At 40.1% G+C, this 15,155-nt stretch overlaps 1 protein-coding gene across 3 annotated transcripts in view; it reads right to left on the reverse strand.

The window, feature by feature from the left end:
• The window catches only part of spg21 (SPG21 abhydrolase domain containing, maspardin), a 65,891-nt gene extending 50,974 nt beyond the window's left edge, over positions 1–14,917 (reverse strand). Inside the window, exons 1-3 of one of the 3 annotated variants that reach the window (XM_053418396.1) lie at positions 14,640–14,917; positions 13,533–13,595; positions 5,059–5,220 (exon numbers count right to left, since the gene is read on the reverse strand). In XM_053418396.1, the coding sequence (XP_053274371.1) occupies positions 5,059–5,220; positions 13,533–13,595 (225 nt within the window). In that variant the 5' untranslated portion in view covers positions 14,640–14,917. Of the gene's footprint in view, positions 1–5,058; positions 5,221–13,532; positions 13,596–13,778; positions 13,789–14,639 lie in introns of those variants that run through there. The other 2 variants (XM_053418385.1, XM_053418391.1) reach the window with 2 other exon arrangements.
• Positions 14,918–15,155: the final 238 nt, after the last annotated feature.

The raw sequence follows: 15,155 nt of genomic DNA on the forward strand, positions 1-15,155 counted from the left end.
CAACACATTTCCAGATTACTCTTGAATATCGTGAAAAATATTTAAAATAATTAAAATGTCTAAAATAATATAAAGGTGATGAGGGGAACCTTGAAACCGGCTTGGTGCTAGAAACTGCCAGTAGTTTTCCCCTGTGCATGTGTGTTAAAGGTAGATGTAGAAGAGCGGTTGAGCTAGGTAGAAAAACTCTCAGGAGGTCTTGGAGATGTAGTTTGTATGATGGGAATTTTTATTTTCACAAAAATTAGGCCCAAAAGGGCAGAATTAATAATGAAAATATTAAATAAAACAAAAGAGCGAAAAACAAATACTTTGTAGTAAGATATATTAATTGGCATAATAGCCAAAACAATTAATTGCAATAACAGTCAATTTTAGAATTGTCGCTGGTTGAGCAACAATTTCTTAGGAGAGCTCTAGACACACACACACAGAAGTACTACTCAAGCAGTATGTGGGATTTGCTGATGGTGATCATGAGGTTAAACTTAAGTAGGCCTCAATTGTTTGTGTGATATTGTATGATAATCATTTGTGACATATTCTGCATTACTTTGTCATCTTCCCTATTCAGCTGTAGCCCCAGTTTATGTTGATTGTTATGATCACCGTTACTTTAACGTTCTCTCAACATGTCAGCTACATGTCTGTACATTTAAGTCATGAACGTTATATATTGACGTACATATGATTCTGAGATGCAGTACAACTACAAAATGCATTTTAATTTTGTTTTCAATTCTTAAGCACTGAAAATCAACCGTTTTTGTAGATTTGTTTGAGGTTTTTAAGTAAAACCAACATGGAAAACCAAATGTTAAAACGTCCTTCTATCCGCACGCACACGCACACACACACACACACACACACACACACACACACACACACACACACACACACACACACACACACACACACACACACACACACACACACACAAGTGGGCCGCGGATTACTTTCTAGTCAAAATGGTGGATAACCAGTTGAAAACCCCTGCTGTAGATAATTTTAATAACTAGGTTGGCATCAAGGATACTGCTCTCAGGTTGTTTGATTCCTAACTTGATTGTGTTCTCGTTATAGAGGACTATAGATACATGGGTGTTTACCTCAATAACAAACTGGACTGATCCACACACACAGACTTCCTGTACAAGTGGAGCCAGAGGTGCCTCCATCTGCTGAGGAGACTGAGGACCTTGGGAGTGTGCAGGACACTACTAAGGACTTTCTATGACACTATGGTGGCTTCCGCAGTACTCTACGCCATTGTCTGCTGGGGATGTGGATGCACTGAGAGTGACAGGAAAATACTAAATAAACTGGTTAGGAGAGCCAGCTCGTTCTTGGACTGCCCTCTGGATCCCACCGAGGAGGTGGATGAGAGGAGGATGCTAGCAAAGGTGAATTCAATGATGGAAAACATCTCTCACCCCCTACATGACACCGTTTGGGCCGTAGCAGCTCTTTCAGCAGCATAGTGCAAGAAGGAACACTTCCACTGATCCTTTTTTCCACTGCTCCTAGACTGAACAACACCATCTAGAATGTTAAATAATAACTGCTTTGGTCATGTTTACTAACACTATTTGAATTTTTTTTTTCAATTGCACAATTCCTTTTACTATTTTGCACTACTTTTAAGAGGAAGAAACTGTTTGCACACTTTTTATGTACAACCGTCTTGCCCTTACGTACAAAACATAATTATGCTAGAACCTGGGCCTTCTGTTTGACCAACCACAAATTAGAGACTTGGAAAAAAAAAATGTACACAGTCTTCTCTAGATTGGACTACTCTAACTCCCACGTTTAAGGCAACTAGTTAAGAATGCAGCAGCTTGGCTTCTCACTGTTCTTAGAAGACAACATCACCTCACCCCGATTATGGCTTCTCTTCTTTGGATCCCTATCCATTTTAGAATTGATGTTGAGAATTTACTGATCCCTTTGCAAGGGTGCCAGGGCTTCAAGCTACATCACAGCAGTTTCTATTATCGTGGTATTGTTAAAATGTGCTGTAAATTTTGAATGTTTCTGGTACAAAAGCTATATAGTAATTTCACCATGTCTTAGGGTTAGAAAAAAATATGATAGTCATTTTATTGTTTATCGAAGGTCGACAACTTGTTATGTTAAGTGCAAACGTAGATTTGTATAATTTAGATGAAACACACTCGTGAAAACATCAAAATAATTTTGTTATATTAAATTTCTGTCGACAGCTCCCTTTCACCTAAAATCATACACACTGGACCTTTAATTAATTCATGCTTATAGCCTTACCTGTACTAGGGTTGCCCTCCAGCGCCCCCCTTAGTAGCACCGCTCTTGGTAGCGCCACTGCATTGAGGCACATCCCAACAAGCGACTCTGCTCCTCTACTCTTTTCTAATCACTCACACATAGAACTGATCTTCATAAAAACCTGCTGAATTCCTATTTATGTACATAGATAAACGTGATGTTGGTTAATGAATCCATATCATTCAGATCACTTTAACCCTAATGTCCTGGTTGTGCACATCATGTCTCGTCTCATGTTGTGTGTAGCAGCTTGTACCGTAGGTTTTCTAAATTGGAAAAATAAAAGAGTTGCTGCTATTCTGCCAACAAGTCCTTCTTCTCCCAGTTTTTCTACCTCTCCCCTTTCGGTTCTGGTGTGAATTGGTGCCATCATGGCGGTCTAAAGTGTACTTTACAGTGTTTTTGGACTGCATCGCAAGTCCTTGGCTATGCGGCGGTAACTCCAGCCAGCATCAAAAAGGACCTTAATTCGAGCCCGTTGCTCACTCGTTATCCTTGTTTTTTGTAAGGAAAATGACCTAAATCTTCTTATGATGGCTCTATTCTATGGTTTATAGAGCATAATTGATGACTATATAGATATTTCAATCGTTTAATGGGTATTTTAATGGCCAATTCAACAAAAACAACTGAAACCTCTTAAATATGCCGTGTTCTAATAATTTTGGCCACCACTGTATATTCAATTGAATTATTCATCAAGTTAACAATCAAATCAAATAGTTATGATGGATACACAGACAAATAACTAATTTTGACCAAAATATCTAGTAATCAATGCAATCCAATTATTTTCCAAATAAGAACAATTAACCGTCCATTCAATAAACATATGAAAGAAGCTTCCATTAACAGTTCATGATGAGAATAGTTCGAGTTCAGATCAAGCGTGAGTTTATGTGTGTGTGTGTGTGTGTGTGTGTGTGTGTGTGTGTGTGTGTGTGTGTGTGTGTGTGTGTGTGTGTGTGTGTGTGTGTGTGGTGGTGGGGGTTAGGGGGGAGGGGAGTTAAGACGACCTTAGAGACGCCTTCTTTCTTCTTTGTCGACTGTTTATTTACATCGCCACTGCAGCTCCTCCTTTTTCTGGCAAACAAATCCGCCAGTCATTGACGGGTTATACAAGTGGTCATACTTTCGGATCTCTTCTGCCAAACGCTCTTCTATTTGGTCCATATTCGTTCTTCTAGATCTTTCTGCCGGTATTATGTGGCATTAAACCGGAAAAGCGACTCCGGAAAGGATGTAGTTAGCAGACCAGTCACATCCCTTGAGGGCCGCGTAAGGCTCGCGGAGCTTTGCCGTATAGTTAGAAAAATGGGGCAACGCACGTAAGCACGTAAGAATGTAAGAAGGGATACATTAGCACGTAAGGGGCCCGGAAGGGCTCTTGCGCTTGCAGGCCCGTGAAAACGCAGAAGCATGCGCCGGCCTTTAGGGTCCAATGAAAAGGTAAAGTAAGGGAAATGTTTGTTCTTTTTGGAGGGCCTTTAATCTCCAGGTAGAGGGAAGATGAGGGGTGAATTTTCCAAAGGCAAAGAGAACTCGGTGAAGCCAGGAGAGTTTCAAAAGGGAGACTTAGCTTGTTTGTTTCATCCAGGACAGAGGGAATCACGTTCCAATCCGAGCAGGTTAGATGGGGTTTTAACATCCACTTCAGGCTCCAGGGATCAGCTTTTTTTCCTCATGGTCCAGGACGATTGTGCAATAAATCCAGCTGGTTTTTGGAACAACTTTCCAGAAACTAGTTTATCTGCTTTGTGATCTCCTTCCTACAATTATTGTCACTTCACATGTTTCCACTCCATGATGCCTTCGTTTGAGTTTTCCCCTTTCTTTTTCCTCACAGGCGTGTCACCTTTATTATCTCCCTCGCCCCTCCTTTTCCTGTTGAGGAGCAAAGGGCCATTCTGTCCTTTTAGTTTTCTCCTATCTGCTACAAGCTGAACTAAATGCATGCAAAATGTTGGACTATTTTTCAGTGTGTTTTAATAAGTGTCTCATAAACTCGAGAGCAAATCAAGCAAATCCAAAGTAAACTTTGCATATGCAAATAAAAAAACGATTTGAATGCTGAGCCTGCGCGCCTGTGTGAGGGACTGCTGGACAGTTTTTTTCCAAAAGCTGTACACTGTGGTAATCAACCTGCGGTTATAATGATAATGTAAATTCCACACGGTTAAACTAACCATCTGGAATTATACTGTGGTTAATTGTAAAACCGGTAACCGTTTCATCCCTACTCCTAGTATATCTGTAGAAATTCATGAGAATTCAATCGGACAACACAGAAGGGGATCCCTCGCTGGATTCACCATGAGCGAGTGGGGGGTTGATAACGATTCTGACACAAAAATGAAAAAAACAAAAAGAAAACAAATATCTCTTGGTGAAAAGGTAGAGCAGCACACAAAGAAGACACCGACCAAGATGTCAAGAGAGTTTGTGATGATAAGAACTGACGACGGTGTCGGGTTGCTGTAGACATGATCACATGATCTCGGCAGTTACTTCCTGCCTCTGCCTCTGCTCCACCTCTCCCCAGAATAATGCACAGGATTTGTTGCTGTTGTGAACATCTCTGCAGAGTGATGGACAGACCACCATCATACAAAATTACCAAATAAAAAAAACAGATATGGACCCTGGTGGTCAAGCCAAAAAATAGCTCAATGCTTGGGCACTGCAAAACAATAAAAGTGTGAAATCATGCCCCATACCAACGTTGCAATGAGTTTTTAGTTATGAACTCACCGAGATGACTCTGTAGCCCCAGCCTGTCAGAGCCAATAACTGCTGGAAGAACACCTCTGCTGTCCCACTGACAGGAGGAAGGAAGATAATGGGACACCTGATGCTCTTTGGACCTGCATCATACAGCGACCACACCTTACTGTCATCGTCATCAACAATAATCTATAGGAGACAGAAAAGAACACATTGACGTGGAGAACCTTTTTTACCAACTTTTTGGAAATGTGCAAATTTCGAGCCAAGCGTGATGGCATCCCAAATCAAATCATACAACAAGTATTCATCTCCACAAGAAGGGTGATGCACAAGGCATTTATGAGAAGAACTGTTAATTTGAACTTCAAACAGCATTGAAGGCCCCTTGCACCTTTGTGCACATCACAGCCAAAGAGAAAGACAATTCACAACCTTCAATACCTTTTGGTTCTTTATAAAGCAGCAGACTTTTGTGTTGTGTGACTGCATCATGATGGGTCATGGATTCTACTTTCTAAAATAGTAACGGTTTGTTAATGGAGAAAAGATGCTGTCTAAGAAGCAGGAGTGAAAATACAGAGAAGGTAGAACAAGGTAGACAAAGATACTCCTGAACAATATTTAAGTAAAAATATAATCAGTACAAAAATATAATCACAACAGAAAGGACAAATAAAATTCCTTTCATCACTTGGTGCTTGGGCCCTTAAAAGATTTAACAATTCCTAAATAAACACAGTATAACCAACCTGCATGTGGTTGGCCAAATGTGATCACTGGAGTACAAAAGAAAACACCTGGGTTTTCTTTAAACTGTAAAAAAAAACTAACAACTACCCTGTCAAACTCATTGTGATGCTTAAAGAAACAGATTGACCAGGATTGGCAAATGCTCCAATAACACTCTTAGTTTAGAACTTTTAGTGTTAGGTATAAAACAGAGCTTTGCATGAAAATTACTTCCCCCTACCTTCCCAAAGCAGACCTAGTACAAAAGATTTATATAAATTTTCAATCAGGTTAGAGAAGGCACTGGGTGGACAGATTCCAAAACAATAAACAAAACTAAACCATTTAATTTACCTTAATCATAAAAGAAAACAATAAAATCTTACCTGCATCGCAAAGTAAACAGCTACCTCTACAGCTACCTTGACTGCTAGTTATAGATATTTATAATATTTACCCTGTAACCCCTCCCAACATCAAAACCAAGTGCCATTCCTGAGGGAATATCACAATCCTGGAATGGTGCAGTAAGGTGCCGGGCGTCTGGTTCAGTATCATTACAGCAGATATATATACAATAGAGAGTAAAAAATAAAATTTAAAAAAAGATTAAAATAAATAAATAGAAAAGACAGAATTAGAGAGTAATTCACTCATACAAAGTGTTCTATACCATTTTTTTAAATGATCCTTTTTATCTTGCCTTGTGTTGGCTTTTATATTGTCTCTTACTTAGTGGCGATGTCAGTGGAGCTAGCATTGGAGCTTTCAATCCCTTTTTTGCAGAGACATGATCATCCCAAGCAATAGGATTAAAATTTACACTAATAATAAACCATGTGTCAACAAAATGGTAAAATCTGCATTACAGAGAAAGAAACTTGCTTTTAAAATGGGGGACACGTCTGACCTGCACATCGCTACCATAGGAATTTTAATAGCAAGACCAAAATTTTAATCAGATATGAAGAGGGAAATGGCTGCAAACAACCTTGGCTCAGCATAGGCATGCATGAAAAACATTGAAGGTCTCCAGGACAAATCAAAAAGCACTCAAGTCACTTTAGATCGTTTTAATTCAGACACTACCTTTGCCAATGCTCTCAATTGCAATATATACGTTTTGACATGTTTGATATTGTGCAAAAGAGCTTAGCCCAGTTTTAAATTTCATTTTTAATAAAACGTTACAACACAGAATGGTCCCATGGTCTGGAAAGATGCAGTGGTGGTACCTGTACCTAAAATAAACACTCCAAGAACATTTAATGATTCCAGACCTGTAGCCATAACTTCTATTTTAATTAAGAATTTTGAAAACATTGTGCAGTCTGTAATTTTAAGACACGCATGCCTTTGACGGGCTGAAATTGGCCTACAGGCCTCCCAGAGGAGTTGAAGATGCCTCAGTCACTCTGCTCAATTTGCTTTTCAAACCCTTTGAGTGAAAGGGCTGTCCTTCTGTTTTTATTTATTGATTTTTCATGTGCCTTTAACGCAATTCAAACTTACATTTTAACCTGTAGGCTTTTAAAACATTTTAACCTAAGTTTAAATCTTGTGGGCTGTATTTTCGATTTTCTAACAAACAGCCACAAAGCGTGAGAGCGAATGGATTTTTATCAGATAAAGTTTGCTATTCCACTGGCTCACCACAAGGGTGTGCGCTCTCTCTCCTTTGTTTTTTATCCTATGTGTCAAAGATAGGTTCATTATTATTATTATTTTTTTTTTTTTTTTTTTTTTGTCATTAAAGTTTTTTATTTATTCATGCATATAAAAACATACAATCAAACTCAAAAAACAACATTTATAACAGCATCAACAGACAGTATACCCATCATACAACCTTATATACAAAGGCCTCCTGCAAATCGATATTTTGTTTTTTTTTCTTGAAACAACCAGAATGTACATCCAGCACCATGTCTACAAATGTTTCCATATGTCCTATCTACAAAAAAATACGGTCCCAGGCCCTCCTAAAATCTTCCTCTTCATTGTTCATTCTAGCTCTAGATCATCTGTCAATCATCGTATAAAGCCCGCCCTGACAATCTGGTTGGCCCGGTCGGGCCATAATTTTTTCCCAATGGAGCGACTCCAGACCGAACTGCCCGACCAAATTGTTGTGGGCGGGGCTAAGTTCGTCTGGCATCCAGGCTACTCCTGATCTATCCCCTTCCAATGTTTTATCAATCTAGACATTTCAAATGATAGATTATATAATCTTACATTAGGTAGACCCATGCCTCCTATTTCCCTTGGAGACCACATCTTCTTTATATTAATCCTTGGTCTCTTTTTATCCCATAAAAAGTCTTTAATAATTCTATCATATTGTTTAAACAGCTGTGGCGCTATATTAACTGATAGCATCATGGAAACATAACTGAATTGTGGTGCAACCACCATTTTAATTACATTAATTTCCCCCCAGTGTGAGCTTCAATTTTCCCCATTTATCCAGGTTCATTTTTATTTTCTGGAGGAGCGGTTCCATATTTGAGAGCATTATATCATCCAGATTTGGATTTAATAGAATTCCTAGATATTTCATACCAGAAGGCAGGAACTTGAAGCCATATGGAGTGATAACCCCAGAATGACATGTATGTGATATCGGCATACATTCAGATTTATGCCAGTTTATTTTATAACCTGATAATCTAGAATATGACTCGATACAGTCAAGTAACGCTGGCAGGGAGTCCCCAGGGTCCGCTAACACTGCTAAGATATCATCGGCATACATAAATAGCTTGTGCTCTCTACCCCCCGCCTGCACACCTTTAATCCTCAAATCAGCTCTGATTGCTACAGCTAACGTTTCAAGAACCATCGTAAACAGCAATGGGGAAAGGGCACATCCCTGTCTTGTCCCCCTGGAAAGACAGAAAAGATCAGATATCAGCCCATTTGTTAGCACAGCTGCTCTTGGGTTAGAGTAAAGTATCTTCACCCAGTTACAAAAACCAGGACCCAACCCAAATTTCAAGAGCGTCGACATGAGGAACCCCCACTCCACCCGGTCAAACGCTTTCTCAGCATCAAGTGAAAAAGCCGCAACTGGTACCGGATTAGAGCAGTTCATATGCATCAGATGTGTGAGCCTTCGCATGTTATCAGCTGAGGACCTTGTTTTAATAAAACCTACTTGATCTCCATGTATAATGTCTGGTAGTGTCTTCTCTAAACGTGACGCCAAGGTCTTTGTCAAAATCTTACAGTCCACCCCAAGAAGACTCACAGGTCTGAAATTAGACGGATCTGAGGTATCTCTGTCCTTTTTAGGTATGAGCGAGATTAAAGCATCATTAAATGTGCCAGGCAGTGAGCCCTTCTCAAATGCCTCCATGTACACCTTATGCAATTTGGGGGCCAAAATATCCATATATTTCTTGTAATATTCAATCGGGAAGCCATCCAAACCAGGTGACTTCCCATTTTTCATGGATGCGATAGTAGCCCTAATCTCTTCCTCTGTTATTGGGGCATCCAGCATGTCTTTTTGCTCATTAGATACAGTAGGCAGGTTAAGACCTGAGAAAAATGACTCTGTGTCTTCTTGATTAGGTGCGCAGGAGGATGTGTAAAGATTTTTATAAAAGTTTTTAAAAACCTGATTAATTTCCTTTGATGAGGTTACAACCCCATTATCCTTCTTAATCATTGGAATGTTGTTGGAATTATCCTGTTGTCTCAATTGTCTCGCTAAAAGTCTGCCATTCTTTTCGCCCCCTTCGTAGAAACTAGTCTTTAGCCTAAATAAGGCAAACTCAGCCTTTTTGTTATATATATCATGTAGTTGATATTTCATCTTACAAATTGTTTTGTATAAATCATCTGAATAGTGACTAGCCAGTTCTTTCTCTAGCTTACGGATCTCTTTGTCTAATGTGTTTTCTTTCTTCGCATTCGCCTTCTTCATTTTTGAGGTGTGGGCAATAATTTTCCCCCTTATATAAGCCTTAGATGCTTCCCAAACCGGGGAGATTGTTTCTGTAGAGCCAATATTAATTTCAAAAAAAGATTTAAGATCTTCTGCTAACATATTACTAAATGACACATCCTGTAGCAATACAGTGTTAAGCCTCCAACGTCCTCTTTTCCCATTATCTGTGTTCAGGTCAACCTGTAACTCCACCGTGGCGTGGTCACTAAGGGCAATAGCTCCTATCTCACAGTCCACTATTGAGTCTATTAATGAGTTAGATACCAGAAAAAAAAACAATCCTTGAATGAGATTTGTGACAGTGGGAGTAAAAGGTGTATTCCCTCTCACGTGGGTTCACCAATCTCCATATGTCCACCAAACTCAAGTCCTCTGTCAGCATATGAATTGCAGCTCTGTCCCTGGGTGAAGATTTAGCACTGGGCTTACTCTTATCAACTATCCCGTCCATTACCTGGTTAAAATCCCCTGCCAGTATCACCCGGCCCTGCATGTTTCCTATCACTCTGTTAACCTCATGAAAAAAATCAGGTTCCTCCTTGTTTGGGGCGTATATATTACATAGCACTGTCCGGATTCCATTGATCAATGCTTCAATACTAATAATCCTACCCTCCTTATCATTGTGTTGTTTTATTATAACAAAACTCAGATTTTTATTAATGAGTATCATCACTCCATTCTGCTTACTAGAGTATGAGCTATGGAAAACCTTCCCTACCCAGCCTCTTTTAAATTTCCCTGCCTCTTCGTCCCCCATCATATGAGACTCCTGAATAAATGCTACATCTGTATTCTTGGATTTCAAATATGTCAGAACCTTGCTCCTTTTAATGGGATTCCCACATCCATTTATGTTCCACGATACTATATTAATGTACCTGTTAGCCGTCATTTCTAGACCTGTAAATACTCTTTGACCTCAGTTCTCTCACCATGGTTTCAACAACAGCTAAACACATATTCAATAGGTTGTTCAAAATGTTAGGCCTTGTTAGATCTACTGTCTTAATGCAAAGGTAAAACATGAAAAACACAAACATAACCCCGGTTAAAGCAGCCCAGAACTCGGTGCTTCTAACTAACCCCCACCCCGCCCCCCGCTTAACCTGATCTAAATTAGCCGTGTCCATGAGGCGCATCCTGTCAGCTCGTAACAGCACCGTTCTTCCCGCCTCCCACAAACCATCATCAAAGTTACCTCATTCCCACACACTTCGTCTTGTTTCCATAAAGTCCCACGGTACTCTATTCAGCATCACGCACAAACTTCTCCGCTTCTTTGCTGTCTCGAAAGTTTTTCTTCTGCCCTTTCCATGTGAAGATGAGCGTTGCAGGGTAGACCAGCCTGTGTCTCACATTTAGCTGGCGCAAACGTCTCTTCACTGGAGTAAATGCCTTCCTTTTCTCCGCCAACTCTCTCGTCACATCCTCATAAAAGGACAGCTTACAGTCCTCCCAGTCGATCCCACGTCTCTCCTTAGCCATCTGTAGCACCTTGTCTCGTGCCGCTGAACGTAGGAAGCGCATCAGTATGGTCCTGGGCGGTTGATTCGGCCCGGTACAGGTGCCATAGAGCGGTGGGCACGTTCAATTTCAAACTCGCTGCAAGATAGCCCGAGCCCCTGAGATATTTCTCCTGCTGCGGTTTTCCAGGTCTTCCACACGCATCCACAGTGTTTCCAGTCGCTTGTCACACTTCTCAATGTTTTCCTCCATCCGTGTATTTACGTCTTCCACGTCCGCTATCCGCTGTTCTGCCTCTCCCAGCCTCATCTGTATGCTCTCCACCGCGTCTTTAAGCTCACCTGAAGAGTGGCACTCATTTTCCGTATTTCCTCAAACATAGGTGTATCGTCAGACACTCCAGGTTTAGGGTCGCTGTCACCTGACGTTGTCGGCGAGGTGGGTTCAGGTGTCGGGCTGGTCTTTGAGGTTAGCTTACTTCTCGTCGCCGCACCTTTGAAAAAGTTAGCTTGGCCGTTGTTTGCCATTTCGATGGAGAACTAAAAGATTTTTGGTCGGAAACTGGTAGTACTTCTTATCTTTAACACAACCCCTCACTTTCCCTCACACAAAAGTGTGTGTCTCCAAATTTACTTAATTAACTGACGGTCATGGGGAGCTCTCCTACTGTGCTGCCATCTTCCCTGCGGTCCTACGTGACTCCTCAAAGATAGGTTCATTTTAAAGTATGCAGTTGACTCTGTGATTGCGAGTCGGCAAGTAGGAGTCATTCCTCCAACTTAACATTTCAAAAACCAAGGATATCGTCATTGATTTTAGAAAAAACTTGCCCACAAACGAAGAACCTTCCATCAAAGAATCGTATAAATACCTTGGGACTATTTTTGACTCCAAATTTAACTTTGAAGCAGTGAATGTGAAGAAAATGGTCACCAGTGTTTGTACTGTTTGTACCTTTGTCCTATTTTAATATTGACCAAACCCTGCTGATACTATTTGTCATGCTTTTATTAATTGTGTATTGTTTGGTGTCATGGTTTGGTAACCTGTCTTTAAAGGACAGAAACAGACTGAGTCAGATAGGGAAATGGTCCCGTGGGCATATAGGTGAGCCTCAGTTGAGCCTAGAGTCCCTGTACACCAAACAGTTATAGAAGATAGCCAGTTCCATTACCAATGATGACTCACATCCTCTCAATCATTGGTCACCAACCCGTCGATTGCGATCTACCGGTCAATCTCCCAGTCTTCACTGTCAATCCCCCAACACTCTGAACTCACTGGCTGTCGTTGTGCTGCAGATCAGCTGTTTGTCGGTTGTCTGTTTTTCACACACGCTGTGTGTCCGTTACTGGCGGTGGAGTTGCAGGTTTATCTCTTGCATTTCCTTCAAGAACAAGTTGGTTCATGTACTAAACTAAATGTCAGGACTCTATGGTATGATAATGCGCATCTTTCAGTCTGTCGATAACAATCAAAGCCCCGTTGGAACATATGAATGGATTCAGAATGTGAAATGCTGGAGTGCTTTTACTTTGAAACGGGTTCAGAAAAATGTGGTAAATACATATACATATATAAATATATATTTTTAGACCAGATTAATCGATTACTAAATTAGTTGCCAACTATTTTGATAATCCATTATAATTTATTAAATCAATTAGTTGTTGCAGCCCTAGTAAAGAGTAGATGGCTGAGAGGGTCTCCCTGTTTGGTCCCTCGTGCTACGAAGAGCGATATCATTGAATTTGTATTACTGCAGCCCTTGGATCTGAATATTTTACATTTATCCATTTCATAAAACTTCTCCAAACCCAATATGTTTAGGGCATGGAGTAGGAAGCCCCCACTCCACTCTATCAAATGCCTTTTTAGCATTCAAGGAGTCGGTAGCTATCATTGTGTTTGCATCTCTATTAGGTTGTATAAGATGTAACAGGCATCTGACAGTCAGTAGATGGCCTTCCCTTGATGAATCCTATTCTAGTCTCATGGATCAAATTGTTTTATAGTTAGAAATTTGCAGTCTTTATTTATCAGTTTCTTGGATCAGTGGGTTCTTTATCTATTTGAACAATTAAGGATAACAGAGCTTTGTTGTATATTTTTGGAAGTCTCCCCAAAGAGAAGGATTCTTCATACATAGCTATTAGAATAGTCTGAATAGAGCGTACTCCACTTTTTAATGCATGTCTCATTTAATTAAAATTGCAGGTTACACCATCTATTAAAAATCGATCAGTATGTTACTTGGACAGTGTTCATGTGTTGATATGTACTTGCAGTGTGCTCAGTGATTACGTGCATCACTATTGTTCGACATAATAAATTATTAGATACTTACTCTCCTCAAGGGCACTGTGCTTCTGAACCAGTTGTAGTCAGGAGAAACTTTGATATCATCCATCTGATGACAAAAGGAGAGAAAGGACAGACAAATTCATAGTCAGAGGGAGACGGAAACATAAAGATAATCAACGAGAGAGACAGAAACCTAAAGACAAACAGGCATAGTCAGTCAGAGACGAAACTGTAAGAGACAGTCAAAAACAGATAGTTGGAGAAAAACAGAAACAGAAAAACAACTAACAGAGGGCAAAGGCAGCTGTCAGACAGTAAAACACACAAAGTTAGAGAAAAAGACAGACAGTCACAGAAACAATCAGAAACAGTCAAACATAAACAGACAAAATGGAAAGGCGATGACAAACAAAGAACAGAAGTCGGTAATAAACCATCAGACATTAAGAGTCACAGAGACACACACAGTCGCAAACAAGCAGAAAACAGAAAACACAGTCAGCAACATACAGCAATAGACAGAGACAAACAAAGGGGGAAAGTCAGTCACAGATATACACAGACAAAGAGAAAGACAGTTTAAAACAATAAGGGTCAGAGACAATTCCATGTAAAATCATCACACTTTTGGCTGCAACGTCATAGAGCTTTTTGGGGGCACTCTGGACTTTGACTGTTCACATCTCCCTCAATAAAGAGATATATATATCTGAACAGTCTGCTACTTTCAATATTCAATATTCACAACATAAAACCCCATATAAATAACTATTAAAAAGATACATAAAATTTGACAAATATTCAACAAAGTAACGTCAGGTCTTCAAGACATCCAGAAGGTTTGATCTTTGGTTTTTAAGTTGTTGCTGAAAAATCATTAATTAGCAGTAGTGTCATCATGTCACAAAAGACAGTAAACAAAAAATGTCACCGACAGAAAGGTAGTTACGGAGATGGTCAGACACAATCCGTTAAAGACATCAAGTCACAGACAAACACACAGGAGAGACAGTCAAATATTAACTGTCTGACACGATTAGAGTTGTTGTGTGGAGAACGTTAGTGGACATCTGCTACGAACAGACTCGGGTGAGAACTTGGTGATTAAATAAAGTAGCCGTGTATCAATATGATTTAACCGTGCTATTACCGTGGTGGTTGTGTCTGTTAGTCACCGCGAATAGAGGACCTTATCCTTATCTCGGAACCATTCTCCGTCTGCTGCTTCCTGGTCATATGACTTCGGTTTCACACACTTCCGCGTAGCATCTGACACCGCCCACAGATCCACCGTCTAAATAACAGATGCGAAGCCTCCGTTTTAACTCCAGCCAGTGGCAATAGGACCACACGATGTCGAACGCCAATCTGTTAAACATTACGATGTCATTTACTACAATGTGTAACCTGCCTTAAAGCAACAACGAAGGTGTTACTGTGAATATTCTCTTCACAGACAGCAATGAATCATGCGCATTACCGCCACCTGGTTAGCCTCCGGTATTGCATGTAAATTGTACTCGACTAGAGATGAGGGGGAAAAAATAAATAAATAGTGGAGCCAAATCAAGGCCAAATGTGGGGATAATTTAAACAAATTATTTTAAGTGACACATTAACATTTGAACCCCCTCATTATATTTATTATTATTTATAGTTTAGGAGT

The sequence above is a fragment of the Pleuronectes platessa genome, chromosome 1, assembly GCF_947347685.1.
Source record: "Pleuronectes platessa chromosome 1, fPlePla1.1, whole genome shotgun sequence".
NCBI lineage: Eukaryota > Metazoa > Chordata > Actinopteri > Pleuronectiformes > Pleuronectidae > Pleuronectes > Pleuronectes platessa.